At 45.2% G+C, this 26863-nt stretch overlaps 1 protein-coding gene across 2 annotated transcripts in view; it reads left to right on the top strand.

Annotated features, from left to right (window-relative positions):
- LOC138293366 (FRAS1-related extracellular matrix protein 1-like) overlaps window positions 1-26863 on the top strand; it is an 892846-nt gene that overhangs the window by 818844 nt on the left and 47139 nt on the right. For both annotated transcript variants that reach the window (XM_069232561.1, XM_069232560.1), the window contains exons 32-33: window positions 24886-25065; window positions 26548-26663. In XM_069232561.1, the coding sequence (XP_069088662.1) occupies window positions 24886-25065; window positions 26548-26663 (296 nt within the window). The remainder of the gene's footprint in view (window positions 1-24885; window positions 25066-26547; window positions 26664-26863) is intronic.

The raw sequence follows: 26863 nt of genomic DNA on the forward strand, positions 1-26863 counted from the left end.
TGATTTCAAAGTCCTCCCTCTGCTCGCACGACGACTCCAGAACCAGCGAGAGCAACGAAGACAACAACCGTAAGTACACACTCCTAGCACACACCAGAGAGAAAGGTATTTTTACACATGCACACACATCTGATTCGGCTTGCGACAGACACACACACACGTAACCACGCACCTATAGGAACACACACACACCTACATACACACACATACATACTACACACAAGCACACCCAAACTACACACACCATGGACAACACACACATGCCATACACAACCTGCACACACACAGCACCGCCACTGTCTAACACAATCATACACAACACCACCGACTCACACAGTGACATCACAACTGCAACTACACAAACGCTTCACTAAGCACTCTCACTGCACTCTTCCACATGACAACACATGCATACAACAACACGTAACAGCACCACAATACCAATCAACACTATCACACTGCCATACAATGACCCATTTGTCACACCACACACACACCACACACAAAGCATAGGACATAGCCAACACCACACACACAACAACCACACAAGGGCACACAACACCACTATTACACATGCCAACACAAACTCTACACATTTTGGCTACACACATACATGTACCCAACACAAACATATCGTACACACAAAACACAGCAATGACAGCGGGACCAATGGCAGGGCCACACACACACATGCAGCCCAGGCACATCTCACACACACACACACACACACACACACACACAAACCAAAGCCCACAAACAGCCATGTAGAAAGGAAGGCAGGACAAGTATGTTACCATCAATACCAACAGAAGTTTGGGCCAGATGTGTTAAAATATTAAAAGATTTCAAAATAACTATATACAAATGGAAGTCCATTGGCCAGTTCATAGTCTTAGGTGCCCAAGGCACAAATGGCACCTCACTGTGCCCCAACTTGACTCCTGACTGCAAAATGACCTCCACAGGGTAGGGGCATCAAGGGGTCAGACAGGCACCTAAGGGATTAGAGAGGATGGGGGCTTTGGCTTGAGCTTGGGAGGGGGGTTCTTTGTGCTTGGGAGGGGGGTTCTTTGTGCTTGGGCTTACGAGGGGGTCCTTGGGCCCGGGCTTGGAAGGGGCAGGTCTCTTGGCAGGGGGAGGGGCATGGGCACTAGCAGTGGGGCAGTGGAGGACTTGGAGGTGGAAGGACTGGACTTGGGCAGGGACACAGAGCTCTTGGGGGTCTCAAGGGGTGGGAGAGGTGTAGGAAACAGGAAAAACTCTGTGAGGAAATGCTTCTTAGACACATGTGGGAGGTCATGACAAAAGGGCTTGGAAGAGGAGGGAGAGGGAGTGGTTGTCAGTTGTGTAGGTGTGGATGTATTGGGTGCGTGGGGGAGTCCGTGCAGGGAGTGGATGTTGGTGTGTCTTCAAGTTGGTGTTGCTTGTGTGCATGCCGGTGGTGGGTCTTGTGGTGCTTGAATTGTCTGAGCTGCCCTGGTCTGTTGAGGTGGATGCATGCCTGTGTGTATGTGTGCATTGGATGGATATGGGGAGACTGGTCTGGGATTGGGAAGAGGTAGTTGGAGGGGGGATGGGAGACATAGGGACACTGGCTGCCCTCAGAGTGGAGACCAGAGCCTGAAAGGATCTCTGTAGGCCAGCCATGGCACCGTGAATGCCCTCCAGGAATGCATTGCTCTGTTGGACCTGAGCTGCCAGCCCTGGATGGCATTCATGATGGTCGACTGACCCACAGAGATGGACCTCAGGAGGTCAATAGCTTCTTCAGTGAGGGCAGCAGGGCTGACTGAGGCAGGGGCAGAGGTGCCTTTGGCGAAGGAGACGCCCACCCTACTGGGTGAGGGGGCACAGTCAACTGGGTGGGGAGCTACAGGGAGGGCAGTGGTAGTAAGGGGGGGTGGCAGACAAAAATGGTGCTGGGGTGGTCCCAGATTGGTCCACTACCGCCAGGGAGTGTCCACTGAAGGAGGATTCTGAGGATGAGGTGTTTGATCCGGTCTCCCCTGTGGCACTCCCCTCGCCCTCCTTCCCACTGGGTCACTCAGTGTCACTGGTGCCAGCTTTCTGGGTCCCGTGGACTGCTGCTTCCCTACTCGCCTGTGCCCCTTCTCCTTCACCAGACAATGCTGATGCACACAATGAGAGAGATAGAGAGAGAGAGAGGGAGGGAGGGAGAGAAGGAGAGAGATAAGGGGCACAATGGTTAACTACCTCCCTTTGACACAGCTACACATTCACATGTGTCTCAATACATATCATGGCTAGGTCATCACATTTGCCAATACACATTACCTACTTTGTGTCATGCCTTGTCACTACTACCCACACCTGTCTGCCAACCCTCACACCGACAGCTATACCCAAGTAGGACTGCACTATTAAACTCATCCCCATGATGCCAACCTAAGCCCTTTAGCTGGCATTGCATGCCCTGGATGCAGTAGCAATAGTATGTCTGAATACACAGTTACACCTCAATACCCCTTGCACCCATTGGATGTCTAGCTGACTAGACACAATGCATCAGGCCTCTACAAGCAGAACACCTGATAAGTCCATGTCCATTACAGTGAAGACAACTCTACTCACGGACCGCACAGCACCTAGCTGTCATTTTACATGGCTGCCCACTCAGTATACTGATGCTATTATGGAGGAGAACTCAGATTTCGCCTATACTAGTCAGACGCCCAAACAGTTCACATCTGAAGTGTACAATGTGAATGTGTGGTATAGCCATGTGAGTAGTCAGACCCTATCACAGACCCAGAGCAGATGACACAACACATACATAACTACCTAGAATACTGTTAAGTGCATCTACAATGGCCCATGTACCCCATATAAAACATCCAAACACATTCACTGAGTGCACTGCCACAACAGATGTACCTCAGGAACAATCATACCACTTCGTGGACCACTTCCATTGCCATCACACATGCAGGTACACCAATTGGACTATGCACCATGACAACTCCAGCCTCACACACACTATTCCACTGAGACCAAACAACACACATCTAAGGGGGTATATATTTGCATGCATTAGTCACACATGGACAGACACCACTGCCAGTACACCAAATACACACCCCACTACCACATAAGCAGCCTCAGGAGACTGAATACAAATTTTCCTTCACATCAACACGCCATGTGTCATGCAGCACCCAACTCACTCCTAATCTGCCATTACCCAATAGCCAAGGCAAGCTGTAATAGTCACATGCCATCAGATGTGCCGGAACCATCCATGACAACATGATGTAGGCAGTCAGTCACCAATGCAGCACAAGACTTGTTAGGACTTTGTCCTACATGCCATGTGCACACCATGTTGACAAATAAGGGATCTCCCAGGGCACTTACCACCTCCAGTACCAACCAATAGGTTGGAAGGCCACAGCCCCACAAGTATAGCTCCTAGGAATGCATTATCTGTGTTATCAGACCTCATCAATTCAACATGTTACAGTATCCCTGGTTGGATACCTACACATACCCTACAGTTAGCAGATCCCCTATATATATGCCTAGTCATCTATCAAGCCAATACTCATGTCCCATGAAGGCCAGTTCTGTGGTGGAACTGTAATGGCAGCCCCACAAATTGTCAATACCATAACCAGTACATGATTAATATAGTCCCAGTGAAATCAGGAGAGTGACACAGTCGCATATACAGGATAGGCCTAACAGTTGGGAGTGGACTGACACCTCATAGCCACTAATGCAGTTGGTTGGAACTGCTCATACACAATGCATAGGATCATACAAACACTCACATCCATTGTGTGGGCAGGATGGAGTCACACATGTGCCCATGCCATTAGTGCATCACCACATTACAGACATGGAGAGGTATGGAAATGGAAGATGTAAATCTACTGACAGTAAAGCATTGAGACACATCTACAATAATATACTGTGCCAGGGTGTCTAGTACCCATTTCCAATTGTTGATACACATGTAGCATTAACTTCAATGTCACTTTGCCTGCAGTGAGCTACCCAATCCCATTTAAGCCCAGCCAGTGCCAGGATGCAGTCTGTATTCACCCCCTTGTGGCTGCTGTGCTGCCCTCAAACGCCCATCCACCTCAGTGTAGGCCATCGCTAAAATGTGGGCCATTAGGGGGGTCAGGGTCCAACAGGCACTCCTCCCTCCTTGGGAGGACATCCCCAGCTGGGCCTCCTCGGTCTTCCAGGCCCATCATCTTAGGTCCTCCCACCGCTTGCGAAATGGGTGCTCGTCCGGGCATGGACCCGCCAGGGTCTGCACTTGCTTGGCGATGCCACGCCAGATCCTGTTCTTCTGATGGGCATTGACCTACATGGGTGACACAGACAGAAGCAGAAAGTTATGTACACTGGCACCATACCAACAGCAGTGGCCTATTAACAACAGACCCACCAAATACCCACACATACCCATTCTCACAGTTCACATGCCTAAACACCATGCCCCCTGCATGCATGTACTCCTTGACTGGAACATGTACACCATTCACCCCCACGCACACCCCAATCACGCATGACTATACCATTGGGCTCACCTGTTCCTCTGGTGCCCCATACAGGGGTAGGACCCCCGTCATCAGCTTTTCCAGCTCTTTTTGGGTGAAGGCTGGGACCCTATCACCTGCAGAATGTGGCATGATGGCTCCCAGAGACAGTACACAGCAGCTCCGCTCGTGGAGGTTGCAAGAGTGTCAGGAGTCAAGTGAGCAAGGCTGGAGAAAATGGTGGCCATGGCCGCCGCCTACAGGACCGTCACCGCTGGCAGTGATCGCCATTGGCTGCAGTCCCCCATAGGCAGCAATGTTACCCAAAGAGAAGTTGCACCGCCGTTGCGACCGCCTAACGCCATGATGACAGATGCCGGTGGATTTAGGTCACTTCCACCTGTCCAGTGCTGCAAGACAGGCGGCTGCCATTTTATGCACATATCATGCCTTGCTGCATGAAAATTAAGTACGCCATACACTTTTTTCACCTGAATGCGGAGTAGGCCTATGTTGTGGCATCATGGCTTGGCTTTTACATGTGACTTGCGTGACACAATGGCCTTATGTTGCTGGTTGTCATGTGGTGTGCATGTCCAGATACTCGTCGGCTCAGAGGCGGTGTAACCATATGGGTAATTAGCATGACTAAATACATGCTCAGTGCAGGACAGCTCAGTGTAACACATATGGAGCCTGACACATGAGCTGTATGTCAGAGACTCTTGATCAGGGCAGCAATGTGCAGCTAGGATGGAGTCCATGCCACTTCAGCATGCCCAATTTAGTATGTGTCAGCAGTGTGAGGCATATCTACAGTGTTCGGTGTGTGCGAATAAGATATGTTCTACTAACATGTATGGAGTGCATATCACATTGTACATTGTCTCCTCTCTAACCTAGAAACCCTGTCATGAGGATATTGAGACATGGACCAGTGTACCATCCGCTAGTGGACTTTGCAACCCTGGAGGAGAGGCATATAATTCAGACCTATCATCTGAATCGCCAGACCATCATGGATCTATGTACCCAGTTGGAGCCAGATATATTGTCTGACATACGTAATCCCTATGCCATCCCTCGCACAGTTCTAGTTCTGTCAACGCTACACCTTCTTGCCCCAGGCTCCTTTCAGATTACAGTGGGATTGGTAGCAGGGATGCCACAGCCTACATTCAGTGTTGTTTTGAAGGATGCACTGTGTGCTTTCTTGAAACACCTGGACAGCTACATCAGGTTCCCAAAAAGAGGGGATTTGGCCTATTTGAAGGCTGACTTCTATGATGCGGGACACGTCCCTCATGTGATAGGGGCCATAGGTGGCAGCCATATAGCCTTGGTCCCTACCAGTGCCATGAATAGGTGTACAGGAATAGGAAAAACTAACACTCCATCAATGTGCAGGTGATGTGTGTGGCAGACCAATAAATATCCCAAGAGACAGCCAAGTTTCCTGTATCTGTGCATGACTCCTACATTCTAAGGAATAGCAATGTCCCCTCATGATGCCACGGCTACAAAGAGAGAGGGCTTGGCTCATTGGTATGTATGCATTTGAATGTGTGTCTCTGTTATGGCACCTGTCATCACATTATTCCCTGAAGCTGTACCTGTATTTTAACAGGTCCTACCCCTGTGCACACAGATGACTCAGGCTATTCTAATCTTCCCTGGCTGTTGACACCAGTGAGGTACCCTGCCACTGAAGGGGAACTCTGTTTCAAAGAGGCCCACGGCAGGACGAGGTGTGTAATAGAAAGGACATTTGGCCTCCTGAAGGCAAGATTCAGGTGCCTACACATCTCTGGAAGTGCCCTCCTCGACACTCCCCAAAAGGTATGCAAGATCCTAGTTGCCTGCTGCATGCTCCACAATCTGTGCCCAAGACGTCAGATACCCTTACTAGCTGGTGATGAGGAGGCAACTGGAACAGTGGCTGGGGATGCAGAAGTGGAAAGTGATGAGGAGGCAGATGAGGAAGGTGCAGCTGACTCTAGGGCTGAGCTAATCAATTAGTACTTCCAGTAACATACAGGCATGCTGTGTGTGTATTTGCATGTGCACTATTTCAACATAGTTTGCTGTCAATGGTCTTCCTGATTTGGTTTATCAGTGGTGGTGTGATGTGTTCCTATCTGTGTGTTGTGGGAGGTTACTGAATGCATGTAAGGTGCTGACTGAAAATGTATCATCTCTACCATGTGTACTCTGCAGGTTGCAAGATTCACATCTCCTATGGGACAGGCCTGTAATGTACTATGTATACTGCATTCATCTGTTCTCATAAGCGAGTGACTGTGTACTGTTAACCTTTGGCTCTCCTACCTAGTGCTTGAGCCATTCATGTTCATAAGCCATTGGTTACTGTTCACAGAGTAGAGTTTAGTGCATGACAGATGCCAGCTACAGTGTTTGATGTATTACCTGAGACTGGTGATGTAGAAGTGATATCTGTTGTGCCCTGTTTAGATGGCTATCTACACTTGACACGACAACTGTGTACTGCATATGTGCTTTGCGTGGTGCCATGCCTACTATCCTGATGGTTGTCTCTGTCACGGTCTTTTTGCAGGTTGGATAAGTGGATATACTCTGGTGTTTGGCTGTACTAGTGACTCCCTTACATCTAACCTGGGACATATCTGTTGTACTGTGTCTCCTGCAGAGGATGCCTCCCACTGCAATCCATTTCACTGCCTGTTGGATTAGGGGGCCATGCCCACATAACATTTTGCAGACCAACATTTGTATATGTAGAAATAAACACAAATGCAGTAGCTGTGATCTATAGTGTTTATTGTGCATTCGGTGGCAAACAGGTGATTATTGGGGTCATGGTAGATGGAATCCTTGGAGTAGGTGGCACAGCGTAGGTAGCACAGGTCCAGTGTCCTTGAGCCATTGGAAAATGGAGTATTGTCATTGAACAGTCAACAGGGTGTCTCAGTGGCACACAATGGAGAGTAATCACGAGAGGATCACTTCCTGACGGTGGCTTTTGTCTTGGCATCTGCTGCAGCTGAATGTCTAGACAGACATCCATTTTTGCAGGGGGGCTCTTCAGCTACAGAGGGAGGGGTGCCTGAGGACTGTGATTTCCCTGGCAGGGCCTCCATTCCACTAGCAGCCCCAGATGTAGAAGGCTCTGATGTGATGTAGCTAGTGGAGGAAGCACGCAGGGTGGTGTTAATGTCCTGGAGCACCCCTGCAATGGAGGCCATGGTGGCATTGTGGGCCTGCCACTGCTGCATGACCTCATGGTGGTATTCCCTCTGCAGCCTCTGGTTTTCCCCCAACATGGTTATGATCTGGCCCATCCTGTCCTGGGATTGTTGATTTGCACCCAGTACTTGGGAGATGGCTTTCTGGTCAGATGGTCAGATGACTCCCTTTGCTGCCCAGTCCTCTGGCCCACAGGTCCCCTCCCATGCTTCCTTCCCCCATGTGCCTGTGCCTCTGGCACGGTGTGCCCACTCCCAGTGTCAGCAGGACGTTCATTGTCTTGGGTGTGAGGGTTGACTCAGGTCCTTGTACCTTGGGGCACACAATTGATCAAACAGTCCTTGGGGCACAGGTTTGTGGACGAAGGGTTAGCTGAGATGTTGGTGCCACAGGGTGGGGGGGTTGATGTGGGCAGGGTAAGGCAGGGAGTGGTAGACTGACCTGGGTCCCAGATGGGCCAGTTAGGTCGTCACTGTCCAGACATCCAGCAGTGTTGTCCTCACTGGGGCCTTCAACCTGAGGAGGGCTTGCTGTCTCTGGTATCTTCTCATGGTGGCTGTGGCAGGGGTACCCGCAGATGGAGTGAGAGAGGATTAAATGGTGGAGGTGTGATTGGTTGTCTGCTTGTCTGATGGATACAGTGGCTTGACTTGGTTCCCAGCAATGGCAATGTCAGGTGCAGCAGTGCTCCCACAGTTTGTGGATAGTGGATTGTGACATGTGTACCATGCTCCATAGGGGTTGTTGTGTATCAAGCTTGGTAACTTTAGCTCGGTGGGTGGGTCCTGTTCCTGTGTGATGGTTCACATGACAGGTGTGGACTGTTAGCTGGTGGCCATTCTGGTTTGCTAGAGGTGAGTGGGAATGGCTGTACATTGCAGCATGGTGTCCAGGTGGGGGGAGGGTATGTGTGTATGCAAGGTAGCTCGTCCTGTCTGTGCATGGGGTGTACCTTCTTAGTTTTATGCCCATGATCAGTCCATTTCAGGGTTGTTGATATGGATAAATGTCCCTTAGATTTGGTGACAATGCTGTGTTTGATGTTGTTTTGCATTGTGTTGTGCCATTGCATTGCTGTCATTGCCATGTAGTGGTCCTCACTCGAAACATCTCATTCTTGTAAGTAGTGCAATAGTCATACATGCAAGAGATGTGATGTGAAGTGCACATTGCAGGTTTTGATGTAGATGCGCTAGTGCATTGTGAGAGTCATAGTGATAGTAATTGGCTGTACTATCCGTGCACTTGGCAGGGGGTGTGTGGGCATTGAGGCAGGGTGGTGGTGTGGCATGCAGGAGAGGTGCATTAGGTGGCTAGCTGGGAGGTGTAGTGGGAGATGGGGTGAATTGGGGAGTGTTTGGGTGGTTATAAAGCATGCTGAACAGGTCGAATTAGAGCCAGGGGAGTGTTAGTTACTCACCAGAGTCCAGTCCTCCAGGTATTCCAGTCAGGCCCTCAGGATGCAGGATGTCCAAGACCTTCTCCTCCCACAATGTGAGCTATGGGGGAGGAGGTGGAGGCCCACTGCCAGTCTTCTGCACGTCTATCTGGTGTTGTGAAGCCAGGGAAACACCTTTCCCCTGAGGTCATTCCACCTCTTCCTGATGTCTTCCCTTGTGCATGGATGGTTGTCCACTGAGTTGACCCTGTCGAGTAGTCTCTGCCATAACTCCATTTTCCTGGCTATGGAGGTTTGATGTACTGTGCTTCTAAGAGTTGTGGCTCTACCCTGATGATTTCATCGGCCATGACCCTCAACTCATCGTCCACTGAAGAGTGGGTGCTTTTGACGTGACATGTTTGTTGTGTTGTGGGTGGGGGTGGATGTTGTGTGTGTAGGATGCAGTGTAGGGTGCTTGGTGGAATTGGGGTGTTTAGTTGTGAGTGCTGGTAGGTTGTGGTGTTTGTGTGTAGTTGTGATGTGTGCATAGTGTTCTTCGTGCAGTTGTGTAGTGTTTGGTGAGTGTGAAGAGTAAATGTGCCTACGGTGTATGAGTGCTAAGTAACGAGATTGTGGCTTCTCGTGTATGTGGTGGTTGTTTTCATCGCAAAGTATTGTGGGTTGTCTGTGGGTGTGGTATATAGTGCAGTGAGTAGGTGTGCCTGGTGTCTGTATGTGTGTCAGGTGTGGAGTATTCAAACTGTCTAATGTGGTGGTGTGTTCTGACAGGAGTGCGTTCTGAGCGCAGCAGTTTGGACCGCCAGTGGTTTTCCCACATGGAATAACCACTGTGGTGATCTGCGGGTTGGAATCTGGTGGGTGGCAGGTTGTCAGCGAGGCTTGCTGGTGGTGGGACAACCTCATTCCCGCCCTCCTGAGTCCTTGTGATGTTGGATTTGTGGCTTTTTTGGCAGTCTCCAAATTGTGTCTCTTAATTCGGCGGTCGGATTACTGCCAACATGGCGGTCTTTTGGCGGCCACCACCGCGGCGGTCTTGCCAACAGACCATCAAAGTCGTATTGAGGCCCATAGTCTCAATATTCCTGGCTGAAATAAAAATATAATTTCACACCCTCATGGTGGCTTGTATTGGGTGCAAGTACTCCTAGAGGGAGCTGAATTATCATGGGTAGCCACTTATAAAACATGCATTTCTGCATGTAGTAATGCCATGCTAAAGTGCGTTAGTTTCTTCAAGAGGAAATCTTTTTTCCTTGCAGAAACCTTTTTCCCAACACCCCAGTCAATGCTGGGGTGTTCTTTTCATTATCCTACTCTGAATACAGATTTCCCATGCTCTTTACAGGAGTAATCATCAAACTATTTTCATATTTTGAAAATACTTCCAAGCATTTAGTGAATACCAACAAACTCTTGAATTTGTATTTTTATAGTACAACACTGTTGAAATCAATGGGTACAGCACCAGTGTCCAATATATGCTATAACACACCATTGAGATTAATGGGGTAGAACCAAAAGTCAATAACATTCATTATGCTGTAAATCCTTGCACTTAAAAACATGCATTGTAAAGTATTTTTTCTACTTTTACTATGCTGCTGCTGCAACTGTATGTCTAACCCAGGTGCCCCTGCACTCTGGAGCCCAGGAGCAAGTGGTCCAGATCCAGGAGTGCTTTGAAGTGAAGACAAACCTCTTCTAGAGTCAAGTATTTCATCCCCTAGGAGAGGTAGTGTGAATTATTAAGAGCAACATCTGGTGGGCTGCTACACTCTCACAGCATCCCACAATGCAGTTCAAACACATTGGTGGTACCCTTGACCATCCTGGGGACTCTACAAAGAAAACATGCAAATTCTAGCGTCATCACATGGAAATTATGTCTAACTCCATGCACTGGGGCTTGATTACTTGATGAGCGGTAAAAGTCATCCTTTCTTTTATGCGGCGTCACACCGTGTAGCATTTTTTTCTTCTTACTTTTTTTCTTTTTGGGTGCTCCAGTCCAACCTGGCACATCCGCAGTCTGAGTTGTCATTAGGAGCTGTGAGAGTAGTCCAAAGTCCCCACAGTCCCAACTGACTGTGTGAGTTCACAGGAGTCGGCACATCTCTTGTTATGCTCCCACCCAGTGGGAGCAGTTTCTGTTCTGCTGCTGTCTGTGGAAAGGAGTGGTGCACTTCTCCGGTCCATGCTCTTTGCAGGCAGAGAGATGAGAAGCTGACTTGCTCCAGACTCTCAGACACAGGCACAGGGGAATGGGCAACTCAATCCAATAGGAAAATCTATGATGAGACACCAGGGCCTGCTTTTGATGATTGGTCCCTGGGTGAGGGGGGGAGCCCCTGTAGGTAACACTGTGCTATAGTGAGGGAGGTCTATGCATGTCCTCTTCCTATTAAAAACATTTTGAGTGTGAGCCACCTCCAGGAGGCTTAGCATCTCTGGGAGAATGTTTCAGGAAAGACAAAAAAGCGGCACATATGTCATTCTGTGCTCGTAACCCCCCAGGGGACCAGGCTGTATCTTAGGACTTGTCTGCGCAATTTGTGGCTCGTCTTCCATCTGCTGGCCAGACTCAGCCACCAGGAGCATTTCCTTCAGGCCACTTGGCATTTTATGGGTGCTGCTTTTGATGGGGAGCTGGATATCAGGGCTTCCTGCTATAGACCTGTCCTATGTCTGTGCTCCTGAGTCTCTCTCCTGCTTCGAAGGCATTGTCTACAGCCCATGCAGAGCCAGCAAGCAGAACAACCCTCCCTGTTGCAATCCCAGGCCCCATGGCCTCCTGGGCATTTTGCAAAGCACCCATGTGTTGAAATCAGAGGCCTGTCCACAGAAGCCCCAGGAGAACACTCCATTGTTCCCCAACAGGTCCATTCCCCCAACTGCTCCTTGGTCCAAATAAGTGGGCCACCACCACTTGAGAGACCCATCCTAGTCCTAGGAGGTTGGTTTGAATCAAGATACCATAGCCCATCCTTGCAGGGGCATAATGTGTTTTCTTCCTTCAGCCATGCATACTTTCACTGTCATTGTTACCAGGTCTTGTGTCTTCTCTATTGTGCAGAGGTCTTTAACTTTGGGGGTAATTTCTAGAACCCACACAGCCCCTGCCATTCCTAGGGTGTCACATGTTCACTCCACCCCACTCCCAAACCTCCTGCACAGCAGTCTGGTTCAATCCAATATTTGGCGACTTCATGTTGTCTGTGGAAACAACTATTCTGAGCACCTCAGCTCTGCCCCTAGCTGATGCATCTGCCCGATTTCTTTACACTAAAACTTAAAAGGTGGGCCCTTCCTGTGTTGGCTCCAGAGGTCTGTCTCAGTAGTGTGAAAAGCTAATTAACCGATGCATATTTACTCCCAACTCTTTCCTTTCCCTGGAATGTGATGAAGCACTGTTAATGGCTCCATTGCCCTCATGCTGGAGAGCAGAGTAATTAACTTGGCCCGGCATGGGGGACAAAGGCCTGGAATCCGATAATGAGCTGAGCCAGGGAAATATGACAATTCTTGAAGTGCCATAAGGAGCATAGGTATGATGTCCTTGTACTAGAGTGGCCTGTTCTTTATGGCAGATTCCAACTATAATGTGTAATACATTATAAGCACCGCGGACCTTCAGTCCTTCACCACCACAGACCTTAGCTATAGACCTACACTATGAATGCTCACTCGGATTATAAGGCCGACCCCAGGTCAGTTCCAGTCCTGGAAGGGTCCTTTTTGCGACAGTCTACCTGTACACATATACCAGGCTGCACAAGACAGTGGCTCACACACATAGCAGGGACATGTGTATGCTCATATGTTCATGTATCACCAGCCCACTGCTTCTTACCCTAGCTGTGCAGCGGGGACCTTATCTTAAAAGACAGAGGCTGGAGGTTAGCACTGTCAGTCTAATTAGCATGAATTTATCGCGATTGAGACACAGTTGGGTTAGACTCGCTTGTTGTAGTCCAATAACTAGGTAGTCAAAAGTGAAAAGTCCAGGGGGATTAAATTGGCAGAAACCATTTAATACATTTCTGCCCCCTAGACTAGGGTTAGGACGTTTCACAGCCTACGGCCCTGCACACACTGGGACTTGCAACTATGTTTCAGCCACCTGAATCGTTTTTTGTGTTTTTCAAGTGTGCAGTTACTGAGCTTAGATTTTTAGTCAGGGAATAAAACTATGCCAGTTCTGCAGGTATTCCGGGGCAGTGCCCATAGCTTGAACTTGATTGCTGCATCCAACAGGATCTAGTGCAGTGCATTAAGGACAATTATGTTGTCATACTTACTGAGGGTTAGAAACATTTTGGCTGCTCAATTTTGTATTCTTTTCAGCCTATTTGTGAGTTTTTTGGGAGTTGTGTTTTAATGATATTGAAGTACTTGAAGTGTGCTGTGATCAGGGCTCTCTTTTGTTCAACACGATGTTCAGTTTGGGATAGTGGAAAGATTTCCAGGATTGAGAAGCGATAAAGATTCATATTTTCGACCACAGCTTGAATAAAGTGAGTGAAATGAAGCTCTCAATTGAAATGTACTCTCAGGTTATATTTTGAATGAGTTATATGGAGGCATTCCAATGCCAAGGACATTAGTCAAATAGTAATGAGTTAGACTCTGTGCACCTAAAGTTTCTTAGTTTTGGCTCCTTTCATCCAGAGGAAGCTGTTCTTTACCAAGAGGAGCATATGGTCTAGTCATGAGGTAGTATTGGCAAAATTACTTCATCTATTTTCCAGCCAAAACTGGATTTAGGTGTCACCAGCATACATTTTGAGGTTCACATATTGCTGTTAAAAGGAGCTGTGCTCAGACGCTCATATAGCATGAGAACGACTCCATTAACCTAACCCATGTGTTTTGGCTGATTTTGGAGAAAAATGATTGAATCTGGAACACTCACAAACAAGCTCCAAGAGTAAGTGTTGTTTATATAGAAATTCTGCCATAGCAGCCTAAATTTATGTTGTTTGTCCCTTTTATGGGTGCACATTTTTTTCCATTCCCCTTTCTTTAGATCAGGAATGGGATTTTAACCTGTAATTGAAGCTATGTCTCTTACACATACATATTTATGTGCTTAAGTAAAACTTAGTTCCTCAAATGCCACGTAACTTGGGCTTAGAGTTACTCGAACATGCTCCACCGCCACTGAACATGTTGTTGAACTGTGTCAAAGGAGGGCTGTATAAAGTAGGTCTGCACACCTGGGTTGTTACTTGGGAGTCCTGTCAAAGACCCCAAGAAATTAACAAGGAGCATTATTAAGATATGATGGTGAGCAAATGACCACTGATTCACCCTGGGGTTGTGCATTTCCCTCCGCCACTACCCTGGCTGGTATGATTTTTTCAGTGATTCTGGGATCATGAACACTGATGAACCACCTTGCATTATGCATTGAGGGCCACAAAAAAAGTTCAAGATGTTTCAATCAATCAGATCACAGTGATTTGGGTATAGTTTGCAAGCCAATCAGAGTTCCTGAATGGTTAGTGAACAGCAAACAGCACAAAGGGAAACATGTCACACTTACATAATCAGATTTATAATAAAATTTATAGTGACTTAAACATGACTCACAAATCAAAGATTTATGGAATGATCGTAACCCTACCAATGCAAACATGAAAAATGATTAACATCCTCAAACTCCCCTGGTGCGCTTATTTTGTAGATTTCCAAACACTGTTAAATGCATTTACTCTAAATTAAAGTATCGAAGAAGGGCTTATTCTGTCTAAAGCTCTATAGTCACACCATGTTTGATGAATTTTGTATAGATATAGCGCCTGGGTTTTTAGACCGATGCATGTCCTATATATAAACAACACGTTTTCCTACTATTACTGCACAAAATGAAGTGGTATAAAAATGTGTATTTCACAGAGGTTGGTAAAATATGACAAGGATGTATAAGTCCCTGTGATATATGGGCTTCACCACCATACTGACAGCCAAACAACCCTTTGCAGGGCTTTACGATTGTCCAGATCACCATTCTACCCCAACAGTTTTCTCATCATAACCCTCCCCTGCAACACGGTTGTGGTGGTGCTTGTGTATATTTATATGTATACATATATATATCACCTACTGGGGGTCACCAGTTTATAGTTAGGACCTAGTTTCCATTGAAAAAGCGTTTTTGACATGCTTATATCTTTGGCACGTTTGACAAATCTTCATGAAATTTTTAAAAGAAAAAGTGCTCCCTAGCAGCTTGTTGTGCATGGAAAGTTTCAGGGTGATTTGCGGGGGCCAAGAAAAAGTGGGGGGGTCAGAAAAAGTGCATTTCCCATTTTCATTCCCATAGAGATTATGGACAAGACCACAGCCCGATCTGCTCCATTGAATGACACCAAATCTGACAGGAAGGTAGCTCTTATCCTGAAAGAGTGCTTTTTGTTATTTGGTGTAAATCTGTTTAGTAGTTTAGGAGAAATTAAAGGAATTCCAAATTTGTATATCTAGGGTATTGGCGAATTCGTGAATATTGCTGATCTCATGCAGAGATCTGATTAGCTGCACGCTTCAACCAGGAAGTGTTGACAGCCATTTTGAGACAAGGCCTCAGGCGAGTTTAAAAAAAAAATTAAATTAAAAAAAGAAAAGGGGGCTGGGTACCATTACCCTACCCCCTAGCCTTGGAGCAGGGGTAAAAAGCATTTTTTTTAAACAAAAATCATGACTATTTACAAATTTTGCCATTTTTTTATTATTTTAAAAAGCAATTGCGGTCTCCTTTTCTTGCTTTTAATTGTACCCTCAGGTGGGCCAGGTCCTGGGGCCTTGTGGGCAAAATAGGAGGGGGATTCATGGGGCACCCCTCCAAGGGCTAATTAAAGCCCCATGGACTACCACCTCGCCGGGGCATGGCATAAGAAGATATGGGGAGCACGTGACCCCCACCTTCGCCGGGGACCTCCACCTTCCTGGGGATTATTTACTATTAATATTATGGAGGTCCTGTGGACCTGCCCATGGGACCACCACCTCCTTGGGGCTATGTTACTAAAGTATATGGGGCCACACAGCCCTACCCTCTGTGGGACCTCCCCAGGGTTATCATTTAGAAATATGAAGGGGGGCAGAATGGCCCCCCAGGAAACACTACCTCTCCGGGGCAACAAATGAAAACAAAAAATAGGTGGTCCTATGGACCCCTCCAAGACCTGGGGACCGCCACCTCCCCAAGGCTACAAATCGAAAAAGGAGGTCTATTGTGGACCCCCAGCTCTAAGGACCACCACCTCCCCTGGGCAGAATTCCAAAGATGGAGGGGGCCACGTGGCCCCCCTCTTGAAGCCATAGCTGGCCCTGGGGACTGCCACACCCTAGGGCCAGCTCCTGCTACCTCCCAAGGTGCCAACCCTTGGGAGATAGATGTTTGCTTTTGCTTGGTGGGAACTGACAGCTGCCCCCAAGCAAAAGCAAACATAACTCTGCTTTCAGCAAGGAGCTCCAGCTTGCTGAAAGTGGAGTTTTCATCTCTTTCCCTGCACACAAACATGCTTGCATGGAAAAAGATGAAAAGATTGCTCCCACAAGCAGGGAGCTGCTACTTAAAGCAGCTTCCTGCTTGTGGGAGCAATGCCAGCTCCTGCAGGGAAATGGCTAAGACCGCGGGGGCCTTCAGGCTTCCCCTGTGGTCCTGTCAGCAAGCATCTTGCTTGTGTGCTGCTTTGAAGTCATTATATGGAGAGACAATTGGATAACAATACCAATGGTCTCTCCATAATATTACTTCAAACCAGCACTCAAGCAAGCTGTTTAGTACGGATGTTATAGTTAAGTTTTGATGCACACCAGAAAGAACTCATCTCTGGTCTACTGGTAAATCTCTTGGACTGTTACTCAGTAGGTTGAAGGTTCAACTCCTTTATCTCAGGACAGTGTGTCTGTTTTTTACTAGTGCTTTGAATGGTAAACATTCCTTGTGATGAAACATTGAAATCTTTTTCCCGGGAAAATCTTTGGATTGAATGTCACAGTACTGTCTGGACACTGCATAATTACGAATAACCGGTGGTGTAGTGCGCAAGGTCTTCAACACTCACAATGAAGGTGGAGGTTCTAGTAGAGGAGTGCCTGTGGCCATTTCCCTGCTTGAATTTCTTTTTCAACTTCAAATGTTTAAGGTACATACTGAAAGGTGATCTTACTCTTTTTAAGTGAGAAATACATTTTTCTTTTCAATTTGTCCTAAAATATCTCATTCTACGCATATCATTCATCAAAGTCTAGAAAATATCTCTCTCTCACTCTCTCTCCTAATTTCTCACTCAATTTCTATGTCAAAGTCTTCCTCTAAATGTCTCTCTCTCTCTCTCTCTCTCTCTCAATCTCACTTTTTCTCTCGCTCACTCTTCCATCCGCTAATGGGATGGAAGAGAGAGTAAGAGAGATTGGTATTGCAGTATCTATACAATGACTTCAAAGTGTCACACTAGCAAGATGTTTAGTTCAAATGTTATAGCTATGTTTTGATGCACAGAACAGCAGTCACTTATGGCCTACTGGTAAAGCTCTTGGACTTTAGTAGGTTGAAGGTTCAAATGCTCCTATCTCATGTTGGTGTGTCAGTTTATGCACTAGTGCTTTGAATTTTACACATTTCTCATGATTGAACATTTAAGTATTTTTCCCAGCAAGATCTTTGGGTTGCGGCCAACCCCCTATACCCACCCAACCCCAGGCCAGGCCCTGTGGCCAACCCCTGCTGCTCACGGATGAAGACCATGCGTGACACAGGGTTGGATTAACGTATAGTAATTAAAATGACTTTACGTAAACAACATAGAAATTCACTTAAAAAAACAAAGGTTAGAGGGACATTATAGTTAGGCTCACATTTTTAATATAAAAAAACAGAGAAATTGAGCAGATATACTTAGAGTTATTTCAAGTAACTATAACTCGTGCCCTAAGGTAACTATAATTTGCACCCTCGCCATGCACTGCTAATTGCCCCAGGTATTACAGCACTCATGACATCTTTTATAACATCATTGATAATAAGACTGCAATATGTGCTGCAAAAATATTAATAAACTGTTCATAAACATATCTTACTGACGGTCACCAGTAGGTAGTTGAAGTTAGGACCTAGTTTACGTAGGAAAAGCGTTTTATGTTTGCTAGTAGGTTTGGCACCGTGTGACGAATCTTCACAAAATTTTCCAAACTAGTTTGACATTCACTTCAGCTATTGCCTGGAAAGGTTTGAGATGGTTTGTCAAGAGGGGACAAATAAAAAAAAGGGGTTCCAAAAGGTGTTTTCCCCATGCAACTTCCCATAGGGATTGTAGACCTGATTACAGACCAAACCACTGGACGAAATTACACCAAATTTGGCAGATAGCTAAATATTAGTCCAGAAAGGTCTCTTTTTCTAATTTGGTATACATCTGTTCAGTAGCTTTGGAGTTATTAAAGAAAAACAAATATGTATATCTACAGACACAGATCCACTGTGGTGGATCCGCTGATCCATGTGCCTACCGCAATGGCGTGATTGGCTTGCTGTAACCTGAGAGGAAAGTTGCAGGCACCATTTTGTGTACTGTCACTTGGTCCTGGGGGGGGGGGATAAAACTTAAAACTGATAGAAGGGGCCAGGGTAGTGGTACCCTCACCCCAATGGTCTGATGAGGGGGTATGTGAGGGATCCCTCATGCGCATGGAATTGCCCAAAAATGTTTTTGGGAGGGAGCTCAAGGATCCACGGATCCTGATCCTTCGTCATGCTCAGTTCAGCCTCCGTGTGAATCTTTGGATCCAGACCCCAATTAAAAGAAAATGCACCCACTCACAGACCTACTTGCATACTCACTCACACACCCACTCACAGACCCACAAAACCTCTACCACAAATATTCACAGACAATCACATACCCACTCACGCACCCACTCACAGACCGACAAAACCACTCACACATCCACCCACATACTCTTACAGCCACTCATACACCCACTCATACACTCACACACCCACTTACTCACTTAACCAGATTTGCCCAGTCATACACCTATACAGCCACTCACACACCCACAGGATGGGGTTGGCTGCATGCGTGGAGTTGGCCACAACCCCCACGGCGCATGGCTAAAGGCCGTGCATGGTGGTGGTTGGGTTCACATATGGTAATTAAATATTACTTTACATTAAAAAAAAACTAGAAATTCAAAGGAAAAACAAAACAACATTTACAGGCATGTTATAGTTAGGAAATATAATAAAAAATACTTAGAAATGCATTAACAAAAACAAAGGTTAAAGGTACATTATAGTTAGGTTCAGACTTTACACACACAAAACCATAGAATTTTGTCAGTTATAGTTATACTTATCTCAAGAAACTATAACTCGTGCCCTAAGGTATCTATAACTTGTGCTCTCATCGTGCACTGCTAATTACCCCAAATATTACATCAGTCATATCTTATAGTCTTATATGACATCATTGATAATATCACTACAACATTTGTAATAAAATTATTGATGAGAAAATTGTGCGTGGCGGGGTTCCGAGTTATAGTTACCTTAGGGCACGAGTTATAGTTTCTTGAGATAAGTATACTTGTAACTGTTGAAGATATATATATATATATATATGTGTAGTTAAAAGATCGTGTTTCCAAAGGATATGCATTTTTTGATTTATTGGTTTGCTTATATCATTGGCGTTGTTGGATGAATCTTCACAAAACATTCCAAAATTAAATTCACCTTAGCTCCTAATTGTAAAGTTTTGAGGGGGGATCTGCCAAGAAAAAGGGAGATTCCCCAAATGTGTTTTCCCCTTTCATTTTTCCAAGGGGACATTATACACAGCTACAGCCCAAACTGCTGAATGGATTTATACCGGATTTGGCAGAAAGCTAGATCTTGGTTCAGAAAGAGTGTGTTAGTGATTTGTTGTAAATCCATTCAGTAGTTTTAAAGCAATGAATGCTCAAAAACGTTGTATATTTCACACTGCACATGCCCCACGGACCCGAGAGAGATCTCCTGCTGAGATCTGATTGATTGCCACCACATCAAACAAAAGCAAAAAAAAAAAGGCATGGGGGCAGGGTAAGGATTTTGCAGCAAATCTGTGGTGGATCTGCACATATGTGACAAAATTGTACAAAAAAGCACTTGTGTAAACATATCCCCCCCGAGATGGCATATTTTCTGTTTATGGGAAGGGAGCCTCTTGCCCCTAAACCTTAAAAAATCCCAGTGAATCTATCCACTGGTCTAAGATTTAAATGAAGGGGGGGCAGGCAGCTCCCCTCCCTGAGCCTTAAAAGGCCCTTGAGACCCCATCCTCTTGGCCTCTACTACCCTAAAAAGGGGGGCCACACAGCGTCCCTCCCCAAGCCTTAAAAGGCTTGAGGAAAATTGGGACAGAGTGTTTGGCCACCAGGTAGGAACCTTTTTTGAATCTTCCAATGGGTGGAAGCAAACATGCCTTCCTTGCCTGTAGAAGAGCTGGCAGGGGAGGCATGAATATTCCCAGTCAGCAGGAGATATAACAATTCTTCCACTGGGTGGGAACAGATATCTGATTCCCTAACCGCACTTCTGGAGGCAGGAAAACAGATATTGCTCTTGCAGCATGCAGGGAGCTCGCAAGAGTGGTGGGGGCCCTGGGGCTCTCCTCTCAGCCCCCCAACATGCTGCTTGGTGGGTGCCCTCTGTGGGTCCCGGGGCACCCACCGATAATTGATACAGGCTTCGAGATTCAGTCTTCAGGGCCACAATAGGCTCTGGAATGGGGGCACGCAGCCCTCTTCCCTTTACTGTGTTAATTGGCCCTGGGGGATGGGGTTTCCAAGGCCTCTTAAGGCTCAGGGAGGAGGCCCACTGCCACTTCCCTTTTTTATGATATTCATTCCCGGGGACATGGGGTCACCGGGGCCTACTAAAGCTTGGGGAACAAGGCTGCTAGGTAACTTTAACTCTCTCCCTTGGCATGCACTTCTAATTACCTCACATATTACATCACTCATAACACCTTCTCTGACACCATTGGAAACGTGTAGAAGAAATTTATTTTCTGAGTGAAGCTGGCTGGAAGGATTGTATCGGTTACATTTTCTTGCAAGAAATGGAACTTTATTCATGAAGATGGCCTTGTGTACAATAGTTAAAAGTTTTGTAAGCAATATGAATATGTATTAGTAGACAGTGTCCCACTGTCAAAATAAACGAGATAGAGTCATGTTTATTACAGCCGCAAAGAAGCCTAGCGGTAGCATTTTGGGTAAGTTAATTAGTTGTAAACAGGAGATTAGGCTTTTAGAGGCATTCAGGAGTGTAGCAATCCTGTAATTCGTTTGGGATTGTATCAAAGTGATAACAACCTGAGCACTGAGTCCCTTACTTAAAAATTGGAAGGTTTTCTTTAAGGTTTTTAGATGAAAGAAACATGTTTTGGACACATTGGATATGTGGGAGTCAATTTCAAATAAAGAGAAGGGATCGGAGGATTTTATGGTCCAGTGTACACCCTACAGTCAAACTGATAATATAATATAATACACTGTTCCAAAACTGGCGAAAGGGAAAGGGAAGAAGTCCTGATAATCAGGAGCACAAGTCCTCACACACCACATTTGGTGTCATGCTTCATCATCGGACAGCTCCTCGTCAGGCCGGCACTGCAATGCCTGACGGGCACCCCCCGAAGGGGGGCTCTTTGCCGGAGATCTTTTAGTTAATGATGAAGCCGCGGAACCGAGTGTGGGTCCGAGAAAGAGGAAAGAAAAAAGACAAGAGAAGAATAAAATTGGCTCAAAACCCTCACTAAATAATTTATTGTTCGCTGTTGGGAATTGGTCAAGATTAAAAAAGTAGCAAGGGAGTGAAACAAGAGGTAATGCTCAGACACTCGTACAAAAATCAGGATAAAGGAAGAAGGTAATTATCCGAAATCCCTCAGTATAAGGTCAATATACGGTCGACATGTTTCGCGTCTCTCATGGTCCAACAGGATCCCTTGACGCTTCTTCAGGACCTATTTATTCATTGGACTTCTCCAATTGAAAACAAAGGAAAAATCATCAGCTCCTGCAACCTAACGCTCACAGTCAAGACGTCATTAGTCACTTACTAGAGATAAACCGGACTGGCTTTCCTTTCCTATCAGTCACCCATCTCTATTACGAGTGTCTGAGCATTACCTCTTGTTTCACTCCCTTGCTACTTTTTTAATCTTGACCAATTCCCAACAGCGAACAATAAATTATTTAGTGAGGGTTTTGAGCCAATTTTATTCTTCTCTTGTCTTTTTTCTTTCCTCTTTCTCGGACCCACACTCGGTTCCGCGGCTTCATCATTAACTAAAAGATCTCCGGCAAAGAGCCCCCCTTCGGGGGGTGCCCGTCAGGCATTGCAGTGCCGGCCTGACGAGGAGCTGTCCGATGATGAAGCATGACACCAAATGTGGTGTGTGAGGACTTGTGCTCCTGATTATCAGGACTTCTTCCCTTTCCCTTTCGCCAGTTTTGGAACAGTGTATTATGTGGGAGTCAAGTCAGAGGTTTGACTCCATATGAGTTGCAAGATTACAGACGTGGGGCAGCAATACGAGGTGGGCTGAAGAATGATGGCCAGTTAAAGTCTTTTATCTGAATTTTGGAGGACGGTAACCGAATCTCCTCATTTTTAGCGTTCAATTTCAAGAAATTGGAATTCATCCACCATCGGTTTATGAGCAAACATGCAAAGAGAAGGGCGGCCATTTATGTCTGGGGTGATGTTGCAAAGATCAGTTGAATATTGTTGGCGTGCATAAAGAATCTTAAATTTGTTTGGTGAAACAGGTGGGAGACAAACCAAGCCCTGTAATATACCACATTCAGTACTTTTCGGTTCAGAAGAAAAGGGATGAAATATTATCATTTACTGATGTAGGGTTAGAAAGTCTATTAACCAAGCTAATGCTGAACCAATGATACAGCACTCTTTCAATGTATGTAAGATGTTATTGTCAGTTGTATCAAAAGTTGCAATAAGGCTCCCAACCCATCGACATCTTTTAATCTGTGAAGATCAACTAGGGCAGTGATCTTTTTCCAGTTTGGTGTTCATGCATGGCCTGAGGTCTGCTTGGAAGGGATCAAGAAACTCATTAGGATCCACAAAGGCCTTTATCAAAAAACCTTATTATGAACACCCTTACAGTAGAAAATTGACTGATTCATCTCATCATCTTATTACTTCAATTATGGCACCTGCTGTACCATCATTTTCATTGTACCTTCAACAACTGTTAAATTCTACCCTTGTGGCTTACTTGATGTCTGCAAGAAAACGAGTCCATCCAAATCATCAAACTTTTATTTTTGTGACAAGAAGAAAGTAATGCATCTGTTCAATGAGAATCTAACAAAGAAACAAAAAAGCAATTTCATAGGCGTAGAAATGCCAAAATGTGTTGACATCTATTGCCTTTTGAACACTGGTGTAAGAATAAAAACTATAAAGGTATATTTGGATGTACACATATCACAGATGTGCTGAGTGTAATATGGTATTTATTACGATTGTTTAGTGTGGGAGGGGGCCATGATTTACAAGAGGCAAAGCATGAAGTGGGTCTTGATGTAAGTTGTGATGTGGATACCCACCATGAATAATGGTGATAAATAGTGTACTACAATCTGTGCATCTGCATGTCTAGTTTCTGACATCGTTTTTGTCAACTACTTGTAAAAAAAAGCCATTGGACTATAATCAGAACACAAAGTGTTAACATTGTGCAGTGAGATAGAATCAAAAATAGGTGAGTGTGGCCTCCGTGTTTTCTCCCATAAACTGATTTCAAAATGAAATCTTGGTATTCCACAAGTCATTTAAACACTACTATATCAGTAGCATGTCATTCTACTGTTGTACTGCACTGTTGTAATAAATGAGTGTGGTATTTTTCTCATGTCAGTTACCCTCTACTGTGATAACAAACTGGAAGTTGACCTTTACCCTGTAATAATATGTGAATGTGTGTGTTTTTGGGCCGCTTGTAAATATAATTTCATTGGTCCGCGTTTCTTTTCACCGAGATCCTGCATGGACTGCTTACCTCGATGTAACGCCTGTGCTGTAATGACCCACTGATGTAGTGAGCTCACTGTAGTGGTGGTACATCTATAAACACATTGTTGCTATAATTAACATTATCGTCAGGATTACAGTATTTATCCAGTCAGCATAGAACAAGTGAATCTATTGCTGAATGCTCAATGACTGTTAGGGGCATTTGTGAGTGATTTGTGTGCATGCACTCCTCAAAAGCTTCTTCAAGCAGTTCTTTTTCGAAAATATTTAAAATAATGCTTGCTACTCTAGTCCATTACAACATAAACAGGTACACGAATTCATTGGGAACTAAGAAAACGCACATTTTCATTTTTTCCACTTTCTCGCACACTATTGATTTAATAATATTGCATCCAATTTGAACAGATTAGACACAAGTAGCTAGTCTACATTTAGAAAGATGTCTTTTAGCCTGTGCCCTCTTACACTATTCAAACTCTTCAATGAATTTAATGTGATAAATAGTGGTTAATGAATCGGTGGGAACTGAAAGAATATGCTGCACCACCACCACGAATATTAATGAGGTACTTTACATCTCTGGTGCTAAAAATAGCAGCTGATTAGAGCAAATGATGATTGGCGCCATTTAAACTGATTGTGGAGAACTGATTTGACTAATCCCTGATTGTCCATTCCTTTAGTACCATGGAATTATCCCAATGAGGGTTGAAGTGCAGTTTCTATCGCAGTCGCACACGCGGACAGCTGACAGCTGGTCCCCGCTGTCCCAACCAATGCACGGGAACATACGGCGCGAGCGTCCGCTGAGAGACTCCAGCGTGGGAAATGGAGAGACCCAACTACCTAGCAGCGCCAAGATGGTAAACAGAGCCTCTTCTGTGTCAAAAATTAACGCTGTTTGTTCTGTCTTTACATCGTGTAGGCAACACTCGGTGACCATTTACAATCAAATTGATTCAGTGCCAAAATTGGTGACCAAAAATGTTTGTGCACAAATAATTGAACCTTTTGAAGCATTGTTACTGCAGGCTTAAAAAGAAAACTAGAGAGTGTAATGAAGAACACCTGCTTAATCTTGCAGTATTTCCTTGCGGAGGGATCATATGTTATTTTAATAACATTAAATTAGAATAAGACCATAAGAAAATAAACCAATAGATAAATAAATAAAATTAGAATGAAACTATCTCGAGAAATGACTCTTTTGCCATACTTTATCACCATACTCTAATGAATGTTCTTCTGCACGTCCAATTGCTTTCCCACACGGGACCCTGCAGAGTTAAGAGTTAAACAGACTTGTAACTAAGACAATGTGGTATTTTGTACATTGGTTTGCATCTTTCTTGTTTACGAATACACTAATTTTGAAATCATAGGCTTAAAGAGGGTGAAAGAGTCTTCTTCCACACTTTTAAAAGCCAGTGCCTGGGACTGTAAGACATATGCCATACTGGAGTGTTTTTCTCATTCTTAGGGTTAATGTCCACCCTCCCCCAGTCATTTTGTGTCATTCAGGCCTGACTTGGGGGCTAACTCCAACACACTGTCTAATGCCACATAGGCTGCGGCATTACAAGCTAATGTAATTTAGCAAAACGTGGCCTAATTTCAATCAATCATAAATGATAGATCTGGTTTAATCTGAACATTGTGAATCTACCAGACTGTGCAGGTTGAGTAGCACTCCTCAGCGGCACAGCAGATATAGACAGATACCAGAACTTTCCCTCAGTTACTCCAAATGGCATAATTGTCCATTACTTTTGCAGAAAATGATTACTTCAGGTCGGCATCTAAATCCTGTATTACTAACATTCTGTTTCTAAAAAGTGTGCTGGAGAAGAGCCACATGAGCTGCATTATGTAAATTTCTCATGTGTAAATTTGAAGATTGCAAACATTTCCCGGACGGTGGTGGCATTTTGCTTAGACTTATGCCCTACCTGAAAAGTGAAAAATATATATTTTTTTATACTTCGTTCCAAACATTAGTTCACTTGTCAATGCACAACCGCACCATTGCATTCTGTGTTAACCAGAAATGTCAAGTTTGCAAACGTAAAATCAATGCAATTGCAACTATGGGCTTTCAGAAAGAAACAATCAAACATGTCCTAGTGTGAAACTTGCTTAAGACAGGCTAGGCTGCCATCTTGGCAAAACTCGATATCTGTGTGCCTTATGGGTATTACGATTCTAGGACTGAAGACCATAGAGGTCCTGCTTTCCCCAGGCATCGTTTAGGACTCATTATCTCACCTACTGCTACACAGCTGTTTGAATCTGTTTAATGTGTTTGAAATATTGTGGTGTTCATAGCCAATCTTACTTTTTCGAAGGGTAAACATGCAACAAACTGCCCACAGGGATGGACTCTTAAGGATAAACACTGCTACTTTCTAAACTCACTACGGAGTGCCACCTGGGAAATGGCTGAAAGAGCCTGCCGACAAATGTGAGTAATGTCAATCTGTCATCCTGACCACGTTCATTTGTAGAATGCATTTCACGTTCTTCTGTTTTAAAAGCATTATTTTTTTTCGATGAACCATACAATTAAAAAGTGATAATCTGGGTGCCCGGAAAGAACTTCAATAACTGGTGGTTCTGTAGGTGGCGTCCTAAGATTACAGAGGGGTAAGTAATTGTGATATG

Source organism: Pleurodeles waltl, chromosome 4_2 (genome assembly GCF_031143425.1).
Source record: "Pleurodeles waltl isolate 20211129_DDA chromosome 4_2, aPleWal1.hap1.20221129, whole genome shotgun sequence".
Taxonomy (NCBI): domain Eukaryota; kingdom Metazoa; phylum Chordata; class Amphibia; order Caudata; family Salamandridae; genus Pleurodeles; species Pleurodeles waltl.